The 22,902-nt window shown below is 48.8% G+C and overlaps 1 protein-coding gene across 1 annotated transcript; it reads right to left on the reverse strand.

Annotated features, from left to right (window-relative positions):
* Positions 1–1,571: 1,571 nt before the first annotated feature.
* Positions 1,572–20,439, reverse strand: NPHS1 (NPHS1 adhesion molecule, nephrin). Its single transcript, XM_047836999.1, has 29 exons — positions 20,149–20,439; positions 19,824–20,039; positions 19,618–19,740; positions 19,285–19,413; positions 18,678–18,759; positions 18,197–18,300; positions 17,885–18,012; positions 17,630–17,801; positions 17,289–17,446; positions 16,886–17,030; positions 16,640–16,764; positions 15,249–15,435; positions 14,945–15,074; positions 14,603–14,775; positions 14,029–14,169; positions 13,806–13,946; positions 13,141–13,262; positions 11,982–12,153; positions 11,727–11,883; positions 11,480–11,631; positions 9,965–10,076; positions 9,700–9,881; positions 7,606–7,662; positions 5,786–5,905; positions 5,622–5,646; positions 5,440–5,515; positions 5,175–5,268; positions 4,966–5,078; positions 1,572–2,474 (listed from the first exon to the last, which is right to left on the reverse strand). Exons 1-29 carry the CDS (start codon positions 20,204–20,206, stop codon positions 2,343–2,345), a joined length of 3,726 nt encoding a protein of 1,241 aa, XP_047692955.1. The 5' UTR covers positions 20,207–20,439; the 3' UTR covers positions 1,572–2,342.
* Positions 20,440–22,902: the final 2,463 nt, after the last annotated feature.

A 22,902-nucleotide genomic window follows, 5' to 3' on the forward strand; every position in this document is an offset into this window, starting at 1 on the left:
TTGGAGAAAAAAAAGAGGGTCATTTATGTTGCAACTAACTAGAGTCATCATTCAGATTGGCCTAAATGGAGAGGGGAATTTATAGTCCAGAAGTGGCTTTAACTTCAGGCACAGCCAGATCCAGGAGCTTGCTGTAATCAAGAACTTGTCTTATTCATAGTTATTTATATAAATAAAAGGGACTAGATTCTGGACAGACAGAAGCAATAGGTACTTGCTACATTGATTCAAGCAATGACAAAGAGGAAACCGGAAGTGCATGAAGAGACCCAACCACAGCATGGAGTTGCTTTGGAGGGAGTTAACCAAGTGGTTCAAGTGGTGCTCAGCAACCCAGGACCAGGATTATCAGCATATTCTCTAACCTGGCCACAATGATTGGTTCAGGGATTAAAACTCAAAATGGGCTGAGGAGAAACAGCCCCAGCACTTTCTAGAACTATCTGCTTTGAGGCACTGTGGCTGCTGAGCTTGTGGAATGCCAGCCTAGAACTGTAAGTGGTCATCTTTCTTTCTTTTTTTTTTTTTTTTTTAATTTTTTTTTTCAACGTTTATTTATTTTTGGGACAGAGAGAAACAGAGCATGAACGGGGGAGGGGCAGAGAGAGAGGGAGACACAGAATCGGAAACAGGCTCCAGGCTCTGAGCCATCAGCCCAGAGCCCGACGCGGGGCTCGAACTCACGGACCGCGAGATCGTGACCTGGCTGAAGTCGGACGCTTAACCGACTGCGCCACCCAGGCGCCCCCATCTTTCTTTCTTAAATGAAGAGGAAGATGAAATCAATACAGAGAAAAGCAGAGCCAAACGACACAGAGAGCTAGGCCCTTCATGGCTTTGTTTCAATACTGTATCCAGCAGTGCTGGAAGCCAGCACTCCCCTGGGATTGTCAGCTGGAACAGCCAATAAATTCACTTTTCCTGCTTAGCCAGTGTGGAAACAGAATGTTGTAAGTTTCTTCTTTGACAAACAAAAATACACAATTAGAAAAAATTCTAGGGGTGCCTGGGTGGCTCAGTCGGTTGGGCGTCCGACTTCGGCTCAGGTCATGATCTCGCGGTCCATGAGTTCGAGCCCCGCATCAGGCTCTGTGCTGACAGCTCAGAGCCTGGAGCCTGTTTCAGATTCTGTGTCTCCCTCTCTCTCTGACCTTCCCCCATTCATGCTCTGTCTCTCTCTGTCTCAAAAATGAATAAACGTTAAAAAAAATTTTTTTTAAAAGAAAAATTCTACTTTTAGGGAAAGGAATCATCTTTTAATTAAAAGGCGAATCATTTGGACCCTAAGGTGTTTATGAATTCAAGTGCTGTGGTATAAAAGCTTATGATAAAGTCTGCACTGATAAAATATAATATATGGATGAGCATTTGAGCCTACAGTTTTGGTAATATGATAATCAAGTGAGGGTGGAGGCTTAAATAAAGATTATATTTAACTATAGTCAGTTCTCCATGAAAATAGGCGACCTTCTCAGTTTTTCTGCTATTCAATATAAACAATAAGAATTCTCTTGCTGGGCTGCTTTATTGTGAAGACTGTTTTACAAATCACCTTCATTGAGGTATCATTTATGTACCATAAAATGCACCCATCATAAGTGTACAGTTCAATGAGTTTTGACAAATCTATATATCCATGTAACCACCACCACAATAATGATATAGAACATTTCCATCATCCCCCAGAAGTTCCCCTGTGCCCTTTTGCAGTCAATTCCCTTCTCGGGCCCCAGGAAAGCACTGATCTGTTCTGTCACCTTAAATTAGCTTTGCCTGTTTTAGAATTTCTGTAAGTGAAATCATATAATATATATTATTTTGTGTCTATCTTCTTTTATTGTCTTTTTATTTTCTATAGAGTCTATTTATGTTTAGCTGTGTGTCATAGTCTATACATCATGTTTTAGATACTTGTGGAAAATAATATTGTAGGACATAACAATGGTTCATAAATTCCACTTATGATTAGCTATTTCTGGTGTAGTTGACTTCAAAATGAACTATTTTTAATATGTCATTTCCAACTTCTGAAAATTTTACTTTAAAAAAGTATAAAGACCCTGGAATAGCTTTTTCATTATTGAGATGTCTTTTATAATTTACTGTTCCCCTTTGGAGAAGTTTAGTTTCCAAAGCTGGCTCCAGGAGGAACTTTATTTATACAAGCCTTTTTGGCACCAGTTTGAATCATCTCCTGTCACTTACACACACCTTTCCCCAAAATAGTCCAGTCCCTTTGTGTCTTATGGAGCTCACTTAATAAGCTCAGCCCATATTGGAATAAAAAGGACCATTGGTATATTATGTCCTACAGGTGTAGGAAAAGGGTGTTGAGAAGGCTCTCACACCAAATGTCCCCTCAGCTCAAAAGGTAGAGAATCAGTTTCCATCGGGTCAAAGTCTCCTGCCACCTGATCATAGATTCCTCTTGTATCTTCATATGTCTCCTCAGGCCAGCAGGGATCACAGAGGCCCTGACAAACAAAGTTGGAGTTAGAACCATAGAGAGATGCCCTGTGGGTCACCATTGCAGCTCTAGGAGGGATACACACTCCTACTCAAATTCCCAGGAAAAAATGTTTTAGTTTCTAATTATGGGAGGGAATCCAGCATATACAAGAAGAGAGTGATTATAATGAGCCTCCATGAGCCTCAAGTCCAAGATATCTCATGATTTTGTTTCAGAAAAATAATGTAAATGTCAGAAATATGAAACTTTAAAAAATGCAGGAGGGGTGCCTGGCTGGTTCAGTCAGTAAAGCATGTGACTGTTGATCTCTGGGGTTGTGAGTTCAAGCCCCACTTTGGGTATAGAGATAACTTAAAAATAAGATCTTTGAGGGGTGCCTGGGTGGCTCAGTTGGTTAAGCATCTGACTCTTGGTTTTGGCTCAGGTCATGATCTCACGGGTTCATGAGATCAGGCCCCATGTCGGGCTCCATGCTGAGAGTGCAGAGTCTGCTTGGGATTCTCTCTCTCCCTCTCTGTCTCTCTGCCCTTCCACAACTCATATGTGTACACACATGCATGCTCTCTCTCTCTCTCAAAAATAAAAAAATGAAATAAATAAAGAAAAATAAAATCTTTTTAAAAATAAAATAGAAACAAAAAAGCATATCAGGAATTGTAGAATGTGAGTTGTGATGCTGTTAGTCCTATAAATTTCCAAATTTTCATCAAAATAGAAGACCATGTAGAAGGATCCTTACTGTACATGTGCTTTGCCCTAGAATTGGGAGAAAATGGTTGTTTTAGCTTGGCAAACTTTAGAGCAGATTTGTCCATGGGACAAATATGGTCTGCTGCCTGTTTTTGTACTGCTGAGGGGCTAAGAATGGTTTTACATATTTTAATTGATGGGAAAATATCAAAATAAGAATATTTATGACATATTAAAATTATATGAAATTCAAATTTCAGTGTCCAAAAAGGAAGTTTTATTGGAACTTAGCCACATTTGTTCATTTATATATTGTCTATGGGCGCTTTTATAGTACAGCTGCAGGGCTGAATGGTTTTGAAAAGGACAGCATGTCCTGCAAAGCCCAAAATATTTATTATCTGGACCCTTACAGAAAGAGTGCAGACTGCATCTGTGCTTTAGAGGGCACATATGGTTCAGCACCATGGACAGCATTTTAATGCCCTGCTATTTCCAGGCTGGTGCGAACAGTGCCCTCTCTGGGACAAAGTTACAGAGGGAAATCCTTGGCCCAGAGGTGCCAGAGCATTAGCCAAGGCCACACAGAAAGGCAAGGGTTCTGACCCATCTCCCTTACTGTGGGGCAGCAGGTGGGGGTAGTTGATGGTCAAAAGTGTCTGTTGTTCTTGCCTGCCCAGCCACCATCTTCACTTCCCTCTGGGCTCTCTGTTCCTCTCCCACTCGGGCTGGTGGATTGAGTGAAACTGGCCCCTAATCCCTGATGCCATGGCTGGACACCGATCCAGACCTGTCTTAGCATAGTCCTTCCCCTGCCTCAGTGTTTCAGCAATAAGTATGTGACCAAAGCTAGACTAATAAAGTGTCAGCACTGGGGCTTTAGGGCTATTGGAAAAAAGACATTCTCTTTTTCTGAGGATTTCCAATCTAATAGGATACAAACCTGAATTTTCTAGGGACATTTCTAAGGAAGAAACTCTGGGTTTCCCTTGACTTTTCTTTTTTTTTTAATTTTTTTTTCAACGTTTATTTTATTTTTGGGACAGAGACAGAGCATGAATGGGGGAGGGGCAGAGAGAGAGGGAGACACAGAATCGGAAACAGGCTCCAGGCTCTGAGCCATCAGCCCAGAGCCTGACGCGGGGCTCGAACTCACGGACCGCGAGATCGTGACCTGGCTGAAGTCGGACGCTTAACCGACTGCGCCACCCAGGCGCCCCTCCCTTGACTTTTCAATTGAATGGGCCAAAAAAAAATATTTCTCTATGTCTCTCTACTTAACCAGTGTATTGGAGAAGGCTAATTATCCAACAGAATGCATAGATTCCTTCTTCCACAATAATAGAACTATAGTGAGGCATATATCTCCAAACTGGACTGTATTTCTCAGTCTCCTTTACAGTTAGGTGTGGCCATGTGACTGTGTTCTCACTGGGGAATGAATAGAGTGTACCATTTCTGGGCCTGGGCCATAAGGCAGGGTTGTGCTTCCACCACACTCTATTTTTTCCTATCCCACCAGTTGAAACCCCCAGTGGACTGGCCTATCCATGCAAATTTGAACAATGTACTCACAGATAGCAGAGGAACACAATGGAAAGAACTTGAATTCTGGAATAACCATGTGCAACAAGGTCACTCACCTCTGATTGCTATGTGAGAAAGAAATAGGCAATCTTTAGACCACTGGATTGTAGCCAGGACTTTTTGCTATGGTGTCTAGCTTACCCTCACCAATATGAGCAGTAGGAGGTGGGTTTCTGGCATGAGCCAGAAAAGACTTATGCTGGTACAAATCTCCTCACCATTGGTACTTCATCATACAGGGGTCCCCAGGCCCCAGATGGGGCATTCAGTCTTTCCACTTCATCATACAGGTGTCTAGGAAAAGCCATATCCTCCTCAAGATGTGTGAGACCTGGAGTTGGAGTGAAAGGAAGGGATGATCAGGGCACCCATCCAGATGTCAAGGGTATCTATGAGCAGGGGGAGTTCTGATGTGGTCATGACTCACCTCGGGGATAAGACACCTCCTCCAGTGTTGGTGGTAGCTGGGGGCTGAAGTCCTTCATGGAGTGGTAATATGGCTCTACATCTGTTGTGCTAACCTGTCAATAATGCCCACCCATGCCCCCCCCAAAAAAAAACAACAGATAAAATGTTTTCTATCCTCTGATTCCATAGCTCCCAGAAAGGACAATGATAAACCCAAAGCTAATGACAGGCTTTTAGTCTGCCAGTTCACTATTAGCAGGGCATTTGGAAGCACCCCCACTCACCATGGAGCTTTGAGTATCCTGGCCTCCAGTCCACTGGCTGTCCTCATATTCATTCCTGACTCGGTCTTCCTCCGACCTTCCAGGATAGAGGTATGGAGGGCAGTTGGGTGTTGATTCTGACACCTCTCATCCCCAAAACCCCTCCCTCAGAATCTTTCTTACAGAAAAATATTCCCACTTACCCTGCCTCTGTCTTTTCTGAGATGCCTGAGGGAAGCAGGGAAAAAAGGATCAGAGACACCCCTCCTCTGGCCAGCCAGGCCCTGAGAGACTTTCAATATGAAGCTCAGGGCTTCATGTCACCCTTGGGCCTCCATCCCCGCAGGGGAAGAGGGTCTCTCCTCACCTTCAGCAAGACGCCTCAGTCTCCGCTGCCAGAGGAATCCCCCAACACAGGAGATGTTAGAAAGCAGCAAAAGACCCCCAACAGCAAACAGCACAGGCATCAGGGGCAGCCCTGAGGGTCCTGGGGGCAGAAGGTACCCCTCAATGAACCCAAAACAACTGGCTGTAGGCCCGGAGCAACATTCTCTGACAATGCTCATTTCTGATTAAGCAAAGGTCTCTTCCCAGGTTGGAAAAGCAGATGGGCAGGGATTTCCATGTCCATTCCTTCTTTCCACCCCAGGGCAGGTGGCTACTTTCTCAAGTCAAGCCACTAACAGTGGGTCCTACTTCTGTCTGAGCCCCACGTGTGGATTCAGGGGGGAGCTTCAGCTCCTTAGCTGGGCATTCAAGGCCTCTCCCAAGGTATCAAGCCTTTCCCACCAACCATAGACCCTGGTGTTGGACCCTCTGGCCACACAAATTAACCACTGGTTATTTCCAGAATCACTGAGGCAAAGCCACACCTGTAAGTGTGACTATTTGGAATAGTCAAATGTCTGTCCTTAAATGGCTTTTCTTCTCAACTGATTTTCTTCTCAAATGACTTCCTCTTTGCACAAGCTTCCATTCCAGATAATATCGGAATCCCTGCTATATCCCTAAGGGCAAGACTAAATCCCTCTAAGTAGACGTCTGCTCAGCATCCATCTCCCCATCTTCTGCTGACAGCACTAATTTCCTTCAAGGAAATAACTATCCCTCACTCTCAGGCTGTATGTTTCTGCAGACTTCCATGGAGGACACAATGGCCCACCCTGGCCGACAGGAGCACCCATCCCTCTTTCCACAGTGATCAGTTCAGACCAATCCAGCATTTTACCCAAGGTGGATTTTTGCCAGAATAATTGGAACACTCCTCTGCTGGCTGCTAAGAAGGAGAACAGAGCTAGAAGTATGTGTGTGTATGGGGGGGGGGGGTGTTAATTCTTTGCTCTCTTGATGAAAGAACCTGAGAAGGAAGCTATAAAAGACAAAGGCAAAGTTGAGAGGGGATGAGAAATAGATCCTTGGTGAATGTTGTGAGCACGTATTGGAGTTTTCAATTTCACAAGCCAAGCATTTCTTTTTACTGCCCACACAGGTGAATTTATGTCACTTGCAACCTTCTTCTCAGACTTTGAAGGGGAACTGTTTGCAAAATGGTCATAATTCTGTCCCTATAACCACACTCTTGAGTAGTCCCCTTCCACACTGACTCTGAGTTGAGCCACGTCACTTGCTTCAGCCCATGAGGCAATCGCAAATATGACAGAATCAGAAGCTTGAAAGTGCTTGTCCTGTCCCACTGTTCTTGAGACTCCTGTGACCACCTCCATGTGAGCAAGGCAAGAAGAGACATGTGGCCCAGTTACTTCCATTGTCCCAACCAAAAGCCAGATTGTCAGATGTGTGAGGAGGAGGCCATTTTAGATCGACTAGTCCCAGCTGAGCCTCCAGCTGCCTGTGGCCCAGAACAGAAGTATTGGGTCACTCATAGAATCAAGAAAAACAATGGTTGTAGCTCTAAGTACCCGTGTTTGAAGCGCTTTATTTTGCCTCAAACGCTAACTGATACAGGCTCTGCACAGGGTAGAGAACCAGCTAATTCTTTCAGAATTAAATTGAATTAGGCAGAGAGAAAATGTATCACATCCAGGCAAGAGAAAGAGCTGAGGATGTGGGTGAGGGACAGAGCTAAGTCTTAAGGGGCTGTGGCCACAAAACAGAGCAGGCGGAGCTGGAAACCAGAAGGTTCTATTCTCAGGGGAGGGAGGGATACTCAGCTGATTGAAAACTTACTTGTAGGCTGCTCTGTGGGCAGTTGATAGTCAGGTTCTCCAGAAGGCTGGTCTAGACCTGGGTGGGGTGGGGTGGATATAGAGATTGTGAATTAACACCAAGAATCTGGGATAAGCCTTAAGTATTTCTTAGTTTCCTATTAAGCTTTTCAACCCATTTTGAGGAACTGATTTTTGTCTTCTTTAGGAATATTTCAAAGACATCTGCAAATCCTGATAGTAATGGCAATACTATTAATAGCCACTCTCTAATACTACTACTACTAATAATTATTATTATTGATGAGTGCTTTATGCTATGGAATGTCCTTTTAACCTGAATTATCAGTTTTGGGGAGTTAATCAAAAACGATGCTAGGCTCTCGGAATGTCTTTTTTAATATTTTATTTTATTTTATTTTATTTTATTTTATTTTATTTTAGAGAGAGAACACAAGTCAGGGAGAGGGACAGAGGAAGAGAGAGAGACAGAGACAGAGAGACAGAGAGAGAATCTCAAGCAGGCCCCATGTTCAGTGTAGAGGAGACTCAAGGCTCAATCCCAGAACCCTGGGATCATGACCTGAGCCGAAATCAAGAGTTGGACACTCAACTGACTGAGCCACCCAGGTGCCCCTCTCAGAATGTCTTCATAGAGGCATCAGTTGTAGAGCAAGTGAAGTGAATGTGGTACTTTATCCTTTAGTACCTAAAGAGAAGACTCCACTGGGGGAAAGAAAGAGGAGGAATGGGAAGAACTCCTTACTTCCATGAGGAAAAAGACTGCTCTGTCAGGAAGGAAAAGACAGAAAGAGTGAGTTTTCATGGGGCAGTGTAAACAGAAGTTGAGTGGGGGCGGGAGGGGGGTGCATTTCTTTGAATCGGCATTTACATAGCATTTACTTTGTATGGGTCCATGTTTTAAGCACTTTAGACATATTATTTAATCCTCACACTGAGAGACACCTTACTTTCAGAAATAGGCACAGAGATCTGAGACACCTTATTTTTAGAAACTGAGGCTCAAAAATGTTAAGTAATTTGCCCAAGGTCTCACAACTAGGAAGTGGCAGGGCTGAGACCTGAATCCAGGGTTGTCTGAACCATGCTCTGTGGATTAACCACCACACTACAGTGCCTATCAGAGTCAAAACGTTCTTCTCATTAGTCATAGTAAAGAATTTGCCCCTTTCATCAAAGTTGCTGAATTTATTGGCATAAAGTTGTCCATAATATTCCCTAACTTGTCCTTAATATCTGTAGATTAGTAGTAATGTCCTCTCTCATTCCTGATAATGGTGAGGTTGCGTCTTCCCTCTTTTTTGCCTTGATTTTTGTTGGTTTTTTTTTGTTCTTTTTTTAAAGTTTATTTTTGAGTGGGGGAGGGGCAGAGAGAGAGGGAGACACAGAATCCCAAGCAGGCTCTGAGCTCACTATCAGCACCGAGACTGACATGGGGCTCGAACTCATGAACCGAACAGTGAGATCATGACCTGAGCTGAAACCAAGAGTCAGACGCTTAAACCAACTGAACCACCCAGTCACCCCTGCCTTGATTAGCTTTATAAAAGTTATTGATCTTTTCAAAGAAGCAGCTTTTGGCTTCATTGATTTTTTTCTATTGTTTTTCTGTTTTCTAGTCCATCGATTTTTGCTCTTACCTTTATTATTTTCTTCCTGTTTCCTTTAGGTTTAATTTGCCCTTCTTTTTCTAATTTCTTAAGATAGAAACTAAGCATCAATTTGAAGCCTTTTTAAAAATCTAAATGAGCACTCAATGTTACAAATTTCCTGCTAAGCACTGCTTTAGCTGCAGCCCACAATTTCCATGTTTTCATTTTCATTCAATTCAAACTTTCTTCTAATTTCCCTTGTGTCATTAATCACATTCAGACAGTATAGTTTAGTGGCTAAAAACCGCTTCCTGGAGTTCATCTTCCTGAGTTCCAATCTCATCTCTACCTCCTTCTAGCTGTGTGAGCTTCAACAGTTTGCTTAACCTCTCTAATCCTCAGTTTCTTCATCTATAAAAAGGAAATAATAGTATCTACTTCACTATACCATCCTACAAGTCCCCTGAGAGGTATAAAACCTGCTCAAGACTGTCTTTTCCCACCTGGGGTGGTGACAGAGATCTGGGACCCCTTGTCCATTAGTCCGCTGTCCCCCAGGGCATTGCTGGCCAGCAGCCAGACCCTGTATCGTGTAGAGGGCTGCAGCCCAGTCAGTGTGAAGGTGGTGGCCTGAGGTGGTAGGACATCCATGTAGAGGAACCCTGGAGTCCCCAGAGCCTCATACCTGCATGAGAGGAAGGGCAGTCATTGAGGGAGGTGCCCCAGCCCTGCTGGCTGCCATCCCTTCCTGCCTTGACAGGAACCCACCTGATTTGGAACCTCTGTGGCAAACCCCCATCAAAGCCAGGCTTCCATTCCAACCCCACTGAGTATGGGGTCATGCTCATGACCTTTAATCCTGTTGGGGGATCTGGGCGGCCTTTGAGGAAAAGGATGAGGGAAATAGTCAGAGGATACAAAAGGGTTCTGCAAGATTCCTTCCAGATTTTTCTAAGAATGATTTTAAATATACAGTTGATTCTTGTTATTAGTAGTGGTTATGTTCTATAAAGTTGCTATGACCACTGAATTACAGAATATCAAATCATTGCTTCTGGGAGAAATGCAGAGTCAGACCCCTGTGAGCCTGCAGTCACATTTTCATCAACCAGTCAATACATGATCTTGTTTTGTGTGTGCTTCTGTCTAAAGACACCTTATTTAATATATCTTATTGATCGACTCATTAACATTGAACTCACAGCCAACAATGTCATAATTGATGTTTGAAGGAAGCCTATCCAAGAGAAGTGTTTTCTCCATATGTTTAGGAACAGTAGATAGCAATTCAGGACTGTGCCTAGAGGCCATTTTAAATAGCAAGATCACTAACAAAAAGCACAAAAGTGCAAAAAAAATGTGGCACCAGATAGGGCCACAAAGAAGACACTTCGTTATAGGATGAAAGCGGAACAAGAAGGCAGAGTGTCACCTTATTCTACATCAGCTGAGAATGTCCTCACTGGGCAACTCAATTTTTTTGCCTGCTCTGGACATGTCCCCGAGTGACCAAGAAAGCAGCATGAGTGTTGATTTTGAGGTTACAAATAAACGTTAGCAAGTAGGCAAAGTTACAAATACAGACTTGACAAGTAATGAGTATTGTCTGTACATGACATACATTCCTTGTGTGGATTTTTTGGTGTCTATTTCACATCCATTCCTCATTTCTTCTGGTTACAAAATCCTGAGTATCCTTGGAAAACCACTAGCCCACATTCTTAGGCCACATGCTTCTGATGGAAGTGACTCCACTCCCTTGTAGGATAGATTTGTGTCCAGGCCAAACAAACCAGAATGTCGCCTTCCCTGACCACAGGGTTTGTTCAGGGGTGGGATGGGAGCTGAGCAGAGCCAATGAGTCTTAACTCTAGTACTTTCATACCACTGTTAGGAAAAGAAAAAATTCTATGTCCCCTGGGAAGTCTAACAAGCCCTCCATGAGGAGCCTTAGAATAAAGCCAACACAGAAAAGCAGACCTGAGAGACAGACAGTTCTGGATGGCAGTGAACCTAGATCTAGCAACTCCTAATGATCTACTTTTTGGTTACTTGGGCCAATAAATTATCCCTCACCCACCCACTGCCTTTTTTTTTTTCCTTGCTATGAGTTTTCCTAAAGATCCAGAATCTATTAGGATTTTCAAGGCAGGCAGAAACTCCATCTTCACTCATAAACACCTCTCAGGTTTGGGGAACACTGCCATTCTGGGCCAACCAGAGACTTGGGGATTGACCCAGGGAGCACCCTCCCAACACCCTCACACCCCACTCCCACCATACTGATGCTGACGAGTTGAATGTTGGTGCGGTCTGAGCCAAGGGGGTTGGTGGCTGTGCACGTGAACAGGGCATAATCCTGGGCCGCAGACACATTGGCAATAGTCAGGAGACTGCTGTGGACCATACCCTGGTGGTATGTGTGCTCTGTGTATCTGGAGAAGAGGTGTGGCAGGGACTCAGGGAAGGTAACTAGGGTTGGGGGACCAAAGTTGGGACTAGGGTGCTACATGGCTAGGCCTTGACTCACCTGGGATCCTGGAGATCCAGAGCGACTCCATTTTTGGTCCAAGTGAAGACGATGTTAGGGACACCTCGGGCACGACAGTGGAGGGTGGCAGAACTGGTGCTATCTCCAGCTGCCGCCACCTTAGTTAGGGGGGTGGGGTGCTCCACCTGGGGGGCAACTAGGAGGGGTTGTTGGTCAACATAAGGTATGTGGAAGGACATGAGAAATGTGGGCTTAGTGGCAGGCCTTGAAGTCAGGATTTTGGGTGTCACTCACATCTGACAACAAGTCGGACCAGCCCTCGGGCTGGAGGTGCTACTCCATTGTCCACGATGCACTGGTAAGCACCAGCCTGGTCCAATTTGGCATGGTGAATTCGAAGACGCCCTGTGGATCCCTTTGACATCTTCTCCATGTCATCCAGGCTGTGGTCCTCTTCCTCTTCTCCCTTGAGGCACAAGATACAGGAGATGGCCCCCAAGTCTGACCCCAGCTCTGTTATCCCCCAAACTGGGTCCCTCCTGTATCTTTATTCTCCTAGGCACAATCGTCCTCCACAGATCTAGCAAAGAAAAAATTCCCTATCCATTCCCCCAGTCATCCATCTATCTATCCATTTATCCAATCATTTGTGCATGGGTCCATCCATTCATCCACCAATCCAGACAACTATTCACCCATCCATTTATCCAACCATTCATGCTTGGAACCATTTATCTACCCATCCACCTGTCTATTTGACCATGCACCTATTTATCAATTTATTAATTTATCTGTCCATCCATCTACCTCTCCTATCCATTCATTCATTTGCCCATTCATTCACCCAGCTATTTATCTTCCTTCTATCTATCCATCTGCCCACCCTTCCATCTGTCCACCCATCCACCTCATCTATTTGTTCATATGCGCACATACCCACAAATACATGCAACTGTTCATCAGTCCATCCAGATACCTATTTATTTATCTCTTCATCTCTCCACTGACCTCTGCACCCATCCATCCATGCATCCATCCATAATCTTTTCACAGACATCTTTCTACTGATGGTGTATTTATCCATCCATTTACTCTCTAATCTAATCCATTTATTTCTCTCATTCAGTCATTTACCTACTTATCTATTCATCATCAATCTATTCATTCACTTGTCCATTTGTCCATCCATTCATTCATTCATTCATCCATCCATCCACCTACCTATTGATCCATATATCCATCTACCTGCCCACCCACTCATTTGGTTATCTATCCACAAATGCACCCATCCATCTGCCATTCACCTGCCAGTTCTCCAGTTCACTGGAGTATGTCCCAATAAATATGTAATTATACAGGATCATGTAGATGTGATCCCTCCTCCCAAGGAATTCACAGTTAAGAAACCACATCCCCAGACCCCACTTCCATTTACCAAAGGTTGGATCCTTACCAGCCTCTCCCAGTTGAACATCCCTGGAAGGATGGGATTGGCATCAACGGTGCAGACTATATCCACAGAACCCCCAATATTCACCTCAGTAGGGTCCTGGAGAACTCGTATAGTGGGGGCATCTGGGGGAGGCAAGGATTTGGGGAAGGCACTTAGGCCTACACAATTGATGGTGAGAGAAGGTCCCAAGTAGGAGAGGTGTCTTAGAGGTGTTCAGGAAAGTTACAGGTGTAATACAGACTGCCCTTTATGAAGAGCACTTGGAGTAAAGTTCTCAGTGTTAGTGAGACATTCCCCACCTTCTACTGTGTCTCTGTAGTGACAAGAGTAGGTCTGGTGGACTTCCAGGATTGTGTGGAAGTGGAGCTTCCACAGTGGGTTTGGCTTCCTGATGAGAGTAATTCCTATGTAGGTGGGCCCCCTGTCTGAGCAAATTCCACATAGGGTCTCACTAGTGGACAGGGTTCCCAAAGTGGGAGTGACTCCATCACAGTAGAGGCTCCCGGAGAGGGAAGCTTTCAGGATGGGTGAATATCTCTGGGTGTGTGGAGCTTCCACAATAAGGAGACTCCACAGTGGGCAAGGTTCCCTGAGTTGGTGTGGTTACCATGGAGGGCAGGCCCCCCAGAACACTCTAGTTTCCTAGGATGATGAAGGGGGCTCACAGTGTACATCCAGCCGCACTAGCGCTTCAGCGGTGCCCTCTGAGTTCTGGCAATGCAGCTGATAAAGGCCATCGTCAGCACGGGTCACGTTCCATAGCTGCAGAGCTCCACCAGACATGATGCGATGCCGAGGGCCACCAGCTGGGGAAGGTCAGGGTGAGGGGCCTGCACCCTTCTCTATGTCCAGGAGACCCACACCCTTCTCTATGCCCACTCCGCGCACCTGGGCTGAGGCGGTAGCCCCGGAAGGTCCAGTTGAAGGCCTCCGGGGCAGGGTTGGCAGACACAGACACAGGCAGCAGTGCCTCACCCTGCTCCACCGCGGTCACCACAAGCACCTGCTCCCCCAGGAACTCTGGAGGGTCTGTGGAAGGAGCACCACCACGAGTCAAGATTGTTGTTAAGGCTGGGGTCCGAGATGGACTTGAGATCAGGTACCGGTATAAGGGTTAAAGTTAGGTCATAACTAGATTTAAGGTTGTGGACAAGGTAACAAGTTCAGAGCTGAGCTCAGAGGTTAGGTTCAGGATAGAGGTCAGAATCCAGTGTAGGAAAAGGATAAAGGCCAAAGTCAGGTTAGAAGATGGAGAGAGGGTTCGGGATGGAGGTCACTGTCAGGGGTCAGGATAGAGGGCAAAGGCAAAATGGAGGTTGGGCAGGGTTGGAGTTGGTGTAGAGTCGGGGGTCAGGATAAAGGTCCGGAAAGTTTCAAGCTTTAGATTGGAGATAAAGGACAGTGTCAAGGTGAAGACCGAAGTAGTAGAGGATCAGGAGGGAATCCAGAGGATTCCACATACACAGCACATTGAGGCGGTAGAAGGCGCTCATGGTTTCCCGCAGCTCAGTGCTGTGGGCTCGGCAGGTCACTCGATGGCCGTGGTCACGGGATGACATTCTCAGAAGGACACTCCTGGCTGCTGCAGATCCTTTGAATGGGGCACTACGGGGTGGTATGGCCACACTTTCCAGCCTGTGGACCAGGCAGGGGTGGTGGAGTCAGGCCAGAGCCAGCTCAGGGATGGAACCAGAGCCAGAGGCATACTAGGTACAGGGCAGGACACCAGGGGTGGGGAGGGGAGCTCAGACGGTAAAGAAGCATGACCAGAACCAGAGAGTGGTGGGGCCGTTCGCACTCTCACCTCTCCCCCTCCTTGTCCCATGACAAATTGACAGGAGGGTTACTGCTAACGCTGACGCAAGTCAAGTTTAAGGCATCCCCTGGGCGCAGCGCCGACGCATTGGCCAGGATCGTCAAGTTTGTTGGGGGAACTTCAAGAATGAGTCGGAAAAGCGAGGCTCAGAGCCTGCTTCCGCCTCACCTAGACTCCAGGCCCAGCTGCACAAGTCCTGGCTCTTGGCATCCACTGTCCCCCAGCCGGGCTCTGGCTTAGTTCCCCGCCGCGACCAAGCCCTCCCCCAGGCCACGGCCGTGCGCGCCCTCACACTGCACCACAAGCTGCGTGGATGCGCTGAGCTGACCCGCCTTGCACGTGAACTTGGCCTGGTTGTCCGACGGACCCGTGATCAGTACAAGCTCGCGGGAGAAGGTGCTCCCCGACTTCTCCAGACTTCCCAGCTGCACCCGCCGAGGCTCCTGGGGCGACCGCGGTTCGGTCACCGCACGGGAGTCCTGAGGGCAAAGACTGACGGGGGGACCGCGTAGGCCTGCCATTTCCCCCAGAAAGAGCCTCATCGGGTTGGCTGCCCCCAGTCCAGATAAAGCCTTCCTGTGATGAAGAAAAGGCGCCCCCTTCCGCTGGCACCCAGCTAGGGTAGAGGAATGGGGATTGGAACTGAGCACCTCCCACCTGGAGTCTCTCCCATTTACCCTGGGCCCCCAGAGCTCCGCGGTTTTGCGGTGGGATCTGGCTTCCAGGCCCACGCCCCCATTCCCCGCCCCGCCTGCTCTGCTCTCTGGAGGCCAGCAGTTGTTAGCGCCCCCTGCCGACTCTCAGCCCCACTCCTCAACAACCACTCCAGCTGCGCTTAGCAACCACCTGCCTGGAAACTCCCATGGAATCCCCAAGCCTTTCCCAGAATTTCTTCATTTTTTCCTATCTTTAGTTCTTTTTCTTTACATTCCCACTTTCCCCAAAGATTTCCTTTGATTGTTCTCTTAATTCCATAGTCTTTCCACAGGTTTCTGAATCCTTTCCCAATATTCTCTTATTACCCTAAAATAGTCTTTTACCTGTGTAATGCCCAAATTCTTGGCATTTTCCCAGAATTCTCTCCAATGACATTTCATTCCTATAATCCCTAGTCTTTCCCCCCAAATTTCCACTAGCCCCCTAATTTCCCAGGATTTTCTCAGAATTCTGTCAGAATTTCTCTTAATTTTAATGGAATTTCACTTTCTTACCCCCAAGTCCCACGAATTAATTAAAATGATTAGATTTACAAATGTTCTGTGGAATAACTAGTCTCTCCCCAAAATTTCCAGCCTTTACCCTATCATTGTCTTTGTTCCTGGAATTCTTAGTCTTTCTCTAAAATTCCTGCCATTGCATCTGAATCCCCAAAATTTCATGAGAATTTTCTTTACTTTTGATGAAATTAATTGCCTTTTCTCTAGAATTCTCTATCCTGATCTAGAATGCCTCTTTTTCCCCAGAATTCTCACTGTTTTCCCAGAATTCCAAGAGTTTTCCTAGGATTCCATTTAATTCTAATGGCATTTGTGTCTTTCCCAGTTCCCTACCAAAACTCAAACTCTCCAGTATTTTTCAAGAAATTCAAGTTTTCCCAAGATTTCCCAAGACTCAGGAGGAAAGAAAGGGCTTCATCTTTCCCCCACTTTTCTGGCCACCCCACACCCCTTGCTTGCCACCAACCTTGAACCAGGTAAGAGATGGGTCTGGGTTGCCTCCAATGGCCAAACACACCAGCCTCACCCGAGTCCCAGCCCGGAGGCGCTGTCCCTCTGGGGGGCCCTCTATCCACAACTTCTGGGCAGGATCTGTGGGGAGAGCCAGGAAGAATGGCCTTTCTCTCTGGGCTGGGCCTGACGGGGGTGGGGGTGGGGGGTGGGGAGGGGTCTCTAAGGGGTGGGGCGCCTCTGGGCAAAGGTGGGGGCTCACATTTCACATTCAGGATAAGTGACTTCTTGAAGGTCTCCTTGGTGAAGGCCTCACTAAAGGCTTCACACGTGAGGGTCAGACCATTGTCTTCCCGTCGCACCAAGAACGTCAAGTTGGACATGGAGATGTGGCCACCATGCAGGCCCTGGCAGGGAGAGAGCTTCAGACTTGGGAACGAGATCACTCCCATCCATGGTACTGAGGGCTGGGCTCAACTGGGACCCTAGCAGGGACACATAAAGCATCTCCACCCTCTCCTCTGAGACCCAGGAGGCCAGGACCCCAGTGCATACTCCCCAAGGACCAAGGCATCCACGCTGCCAGACCCATCCTCGCCCAGATCCAGGAGTCATGCCCTCAGCTCCCTCCTCCCTCAGACCCGGGAGCCTGGCCACCGCCTCACATCCATGACCATGTCTTCTGTGGGCAGCAGCTGCCGCCAACCCAGCCACCATCGCAACAGGACCCGTGGGCGACTGGACTTGGTGATGCAGGAGAGTGTAACGTTCTTGTTCTCAGACTGGGACGCAGATCCCAGGATGGTAATGGCACTGGGGGGGACTGCAGAGACGATGGACAGAGGAGAGACACTAAACTAGGCTGGACGCCTCACAGGCCGGCCCAGATAAGGGACTGGGGACAGATGACAAGGTCTTCGGCATCAGTCAGGCATGATTTGGGAGCACAAACAGACGGTTCTCTGGGGCACAGACTGACAGACGGGCAGCTGGCATCAGGACTCACAGGTGACCTGCAGGGTGACCCCACGTTCCTGGATTCCCGTCGATACGCTGTTGTGGGCCTCACAGCTGAGCCTCGCCCCGTGGTCTTCTGGTCGCACAATCATCACTAGCATGCTTCGGGCCACTGCCTCAGCATGCTCTGTGCCCCACGCTGTGGACATGGGCTGGCCATTCTGGAGACAGAGACAGACCTGGGCCAGCTCAGGGCCAGCTCCTCCCCCTACCCTCCCACCCCCATGCCTGCCTCTTCCCTCACCTTCAGCCACTGCAGTGTGGCTGGCGGATTTCCCCCTCGGGACACACACAGCAGCTCCAAGCTCTGTCCTGCCCGCACGTGCCCCTCGTCCAGGCCTGGCCATTCAATGACAGGAGGTCCTGGGGGGACTGGGAAGCAGCACTCATTGGGCCTGTGGAGCTCATCCATTCTTTCCAGGACCCACAACCTGCCTCTTGAACCCCCATGTTTCTCCTTGAGAGTCTGAACCTTCCATAATCCCTGAACTCCCCAGGACCCCCAATTCCTGCTTCCCACCCCTAATGTCCATAGCTGACTCAGTTCCCTACTTACACTGAACATTCATGGTGACTGAGACCCGGATAGGGGTGTCCAATGCTGGGCTGGACCCCTCACAGACCAGCAGCTTCCCATTATCTGAGCTCTGAGGTGTCACCCTGGGGTGGGAAGTTGGGGTTCTGGAGTCAGAGTCATCTGAAATTTGGGGAGTCAGGGTGAAGAGGTGGGGATCCCAGTTTCCCACATCTGGTCTAAGTTTCTCTGCTGGTTTCCTCTAGGATCTAGAGTTCTATGGAAGACATCTGGGGGGTCAGCAGTGAAAACTGGGATCCCGGAGCCCACACCAAAGCCCTTGTACTTGATGCTCTGGACTTTGCATTCATTTCCATGAAGATGTTTTGAAGTGTCAGAGTAAAGAATTAGGTCCCAGATGTTCACACCTGACTCTAGTCTCTGTGCACAAATCCCTGGGATATGGGGTTTTCATGGGAAAATTTGGGGGCCAGGCTGAGGGAAGGCATCCCAATTTTCATACCTGGCTGTGGCCTCTGTGGTGAAGAGTTTCTCCTGGGACCCCACATTCACATTAGCAGAGATGTCAGAAATTGTTTGTCCACCTTGGGGTAACAAGAAGGCTAGAGGGGTGCCAGGTTCCCCCCAAGGTAGATCCTGAAGAGAATGGCCTGGAAATCCTAGGGTGCACATATTGCCCCCTCCCTCCTAGTTCCAGAGGAAAAGCACCAGCTCTGTTCCTCCGCAAGTTCAGCCCTCCCGGAGTCCCTGAGGCCAAGTCCTGGGCCTCACCCTTGTCCTCACCACCTTGCTGGGTTGTATCACTCACCCCCATCACCCAGCTTCTTGCTTCTGCACCAACGATGACACGCATATCTCTGTCTGGAGCCTCGGGCTCTTCCCTGAGTTCCAGAACTGCAGTCCTGCAATCACTCTGGTACCTTTCCCTGGATGTTCCCTCCTATTCACAGGGTCTCACGCTGACCTCAACATCTCTCCAAGCCCCCTCCTGCATCCCCATCACTCAGGAAGGTCCTACTTTCTGGGACCCCTAGGAGGGCACTGGGCGGGGACACACCCCCTCCCCACTCCAGAGGCTTTACACTGTTCCCACCAGTTCACCCACTCACTCTGGATGAAGGTGATGTCAGGTGCTGGCTTTGCATCCCCAGACACACAGCTGACCACGTACTCCTGCCCAGCTACCCATGTGACTGTGCTTCCTGCCTCAGGGGTCAGCTGAAGTACCTTGGGGGGCACTGGTGAGAAAGGGTCTGAGGTGAGCTGCCACCACTGAGAAAGGTATGAGGATTTGGGTTTTCAGTCTCATTGCTCATGAAATGAGCTCGGCGCCCTGGGTCTGGGACTGGGGCCTGGGGACTGGGGACTTGGAACCCTGGGCCCTGGGATAGGAAAGGGCTGGAAATCTGGACTCAAGGGTCCTGGGGGTCTCTCACCCATACCCAGGATGGTAAGGATCACTCTGGGAGACACGAGCTCGGGGCCTGTCTCTGAGCGGCCGACCTGACATTCATACTCTGCATCGTCACTGAGGTCACATGCTTCAATGTGCAGGTGGAATTCACCTGCAGGTAAGACCAAGAGTCCCAGGTCAGGGCCACAGTCAGCCCCTGCTGGTGGCTTAGAGTCTTAGGCCCTGACCGCTTACCTCTATCGGGGTCCCCTTCTAGGCGGTACCTCGGAAAGCTGGGGATCCTAGGATCAGGGCCTAGGAGTAGCCCATCTTTGGCCCATTGCACCGCACTGCCAGGGGCGCTGACCCCGCACCGCAGCTCAGCAGTGGCCCCCTCGACCACCGTCAAGTTTTCAGGCAGAGCCCAGAAGCCTCGGGGGGTGGAAGCAGGGAGTGGCAAATGGGCCAGGCCTGGGGACACAGGGCTGTCAGCAGGAGAGGGCAGGGGGTCTGTCTGGAGAACATGCGTGGAAAATGAGGGCCACATGGTGCTGGGTCACAAGACCAGGATTCCACTCACCTGTGGTCAGCAGCCCCAGAAGGAGCAGGGCAACCCTGCCAGGGGTCCTCAGGGCCATCCCAGGTCCTCTGCCTGTGGCTCCTGTGGTGTCCACTGCCTACCTGCTGCCTCTGTTTCTGTCTTTCTCTGGGTCCTTCTATGTCTCTTGCTTTGCTTATTGTCCCTCTTTGTCCATTTGTCTCCTTCTCTTTCTCTGGTTTCCTCTCTTCCCAGGAGTCAGTCCGTCAGTCTCTCTCTCCCTCTCTCTCTCTCTCTCTCCCTCTCTCTCTTTTTCCTCCTCTTCAGTCTCTTCTCTCCTGCCACCCCCTCCCCTGCTCTCCTCTCACCACTCAGTCCCTCAGGGAGGACGGCTGCTCAGAGTCCGGCAGGCCTCAGGAGCCCAGAAGAGTGATGAGGCTGATGTGATCAGTGGCAGAGACCCTCAGTGACAGAGACCGAGCCACTGTTGTCTTCACAACGCTGCCTCCCCCAGGTGCCCTCCCAAGAGCCTCCAGTTCCAGGCCTCTGCCCAGCAGGCTCCTCCCAGCCCAGCCAGAGCATGAAATCCCCTGTCAGCACATGCCAGGAATATTCCTCGGTGCCTCCCCAGTCCCGATGACCCCAAGAGCCTGGCTTGGGCCAAGGATAAGGGGGAGCAGGTCAGACCCAGGTGGAGAACTGGGTCATCTAGGACTCCCCAGCTCTCTCCTCCCCTGGTACATGATCTTGGCAAGTGTCTTCCTTCCCTGAGTAGACCTCATTCTCCCCATTGCCATCAGGGGTCTCTGCTGGAGAGCGTGCAAGGGTGTGTTTGACAGACCGCAGGAGTGCAGATATCTGTGTGTGCATGTGTGTGTGAGTGCATGAGCATGCATGTGAGCATGGGGAAGTGAGAGTGAATTGTGACCTGTGAAGGTATACGCAAGAGTACGTGAGGTACATGGGGCGCCTGGGTGGCGCAGTCGGTTAAGCGTCCGACTTCGGCTCAGGTCGTGATCTCACGGTTTGTGGGTTGGAGCCCCGTGTCGGGCTCTGTGCTGACAGCTCGGAGCCTGGAGCCTGCTTCGGATTCTGTGTCTCCCTCTCCGCCCCTCTACTGCTCATACTCTGTCTCTCTCTGTCTCAAAAATAAATAAAAACATTTTTAAAAATTAAAAAAAAAAAGAGTACTTGAGGTATAAGTGTGCAAGGCAGTCAGAGTGGTGGGAGTGAAAGGCGGAGCTCAAGACGACACTCGCTGAGTGGGTATAGGAGCGAGCCCAGCTTGGGAGCCCTTGGCTGTGTGAGTTTTAGTTCATGAAGCTTCCCTCTGTCTCTCCCCAGCCTCTCTCTTCCCCCTTCCTCTCCTCCCCCACCTCCCTCCCCCCTCCTTTCCTCCCTCCCTCCCTCTCCATAAGGTGGTTACACCTCAGTCAACCTTTACCTCCGTCACTGTCTCTCTTTATGCCTCTACATGTCTCTGTTTTTCTGTGTTTCTTTGTTCTCATCTCTATCCCCCACTCTCCCCCCAGTGTTCTGTCTCTCACACGCACCAGAAACTCAATAAATATTTGTTCTCAGTCAATATTTGATTATACCTCTTTCTTTTATTTGTTTCTCCATCTCTGAGTCCTCCTGTTTCTCACATCTTTGAATTTTATAACCATATGCTGCTTGGCCTGCCCTCCCCATCCCAGTGTGCGCACACACACACACTCACATGGGATAAGCTTCTTCTGCCTGCTTATCTCCTGCAGGAATTGGAACGGCCCGTTTCCTCCCCCCACCCCCATCGCCATGACTCCCTCCTCTGGTCTTCCTCCAGGAACAAGATGAGGCATCTGGCCTGAGCCCCCACAGCTCCATACTTCATGTTCGCTCTAGTCTTTCTGCTTCCCTCCCATTACTGACCCCTAACCCTCCCCCACATTCCCTCTCCCAACTGCCCCCCCCCACACCTCCCAGGGCACAGACTAGATGCAGAACTGGAGGTTCTGTCTTAGGGCCCTCTCACCAGATGGTGTCCCTCAGGGCCAGGGTGTAAAGCTGTCAGTTGCTGGGACCTTTAATTAGCACAAACCTTCCACCCTCCACTTTGGCTGTTTTCCTTCTCTGGATGCTCCTGGGACCTCAGGCTCTCCATCTTTCCATGCCTGTGGCCCAAGAGAGCTAGGAAGGGGAAGCGATGTCAGGTGTCTGGAAAAACAGCCTTACTACCTGACTTCCTCCCCAAGACTCAGGAGTCCTGGCTCCAAGTTCATCCTATGTCAAAATGCAGTCACTGGAGTCCCCAGAAGGAAGCCAGTTCAGGCCACCAGACCTAGAAGTCTCTCAGACTCAGGAGTCCTGAAGCTTCTCCCCAAGGTCCTAGGAGTTGAGGCCTCCAACCCTCCCCCCTCAACGCACACACAGGACTTAGGGCAGATGTTCACCGTCTGTGATTTTCAAATCCTCCTGGGCCTGTGTGGGGGTGGGAGAGATTGGTGGTTAATCCACTGACTCTAAGACTTAAGACCAGATTTTCTGACCCCCTATCATCCTCTCCCAACTGCACCATGCTGTAGGCAGGGGACCTAGCTGAGTCCCCGGCTCCTCAGAAACTGGCAGTTCAGGCCATTAACTTGTCAGTCAACAGAGATCTGTTCGCCCAGTCTTAGAATCCTAGAGTCCAAACGCCTGCCACGTGAGGACGTCAGAATCTGAGCTCAGGAACGAGAGAGAACCTGAGTGTGGGCCCCCAGTCACTACAGGCTCAGGAATGTCAGACCCAGGGTCCCAGCCCCCTCCAGGTCGCAC

This window comes from Prionailurus viverrinus, chromosome E2, assembly GCF_022837055.1.
Source record: "Prionailurus viverrinus isolate Anna chromosome E2, UM_Priviv_1.0, whole genome shotgun sequence".
Taxonomy (NCBI): Eukaryota; Metazoa; Chordata; class Mammalia; order Carnivora; family Felidae; genus Prionailurus; species Prionailurus viverrinus.

Coding starts and splice junctions, on each gene's coding strand:
- NPHS1 (XM_047836999.1), bottom strand. CDS start 20,206: ATGGCCCTGAGGACCCCTGGCAGGGTTGCCCTGCTCCTTCTGGGGCTG. Junction 17,031..17,288: donor CAGAAGACATGGTCATGGAT/GTGAGGCGGTGG, acceptor TCTCCCTGCCAG/GGCCTGCATGGTGGCCACAT. Junction 5,079..5,174: donor GGAGGTGTCTTATCCCCGAG/GTGAGTCATGAC, acceptor CTCCAACTCCAG/GTCTCACACATCTTGAGGAG.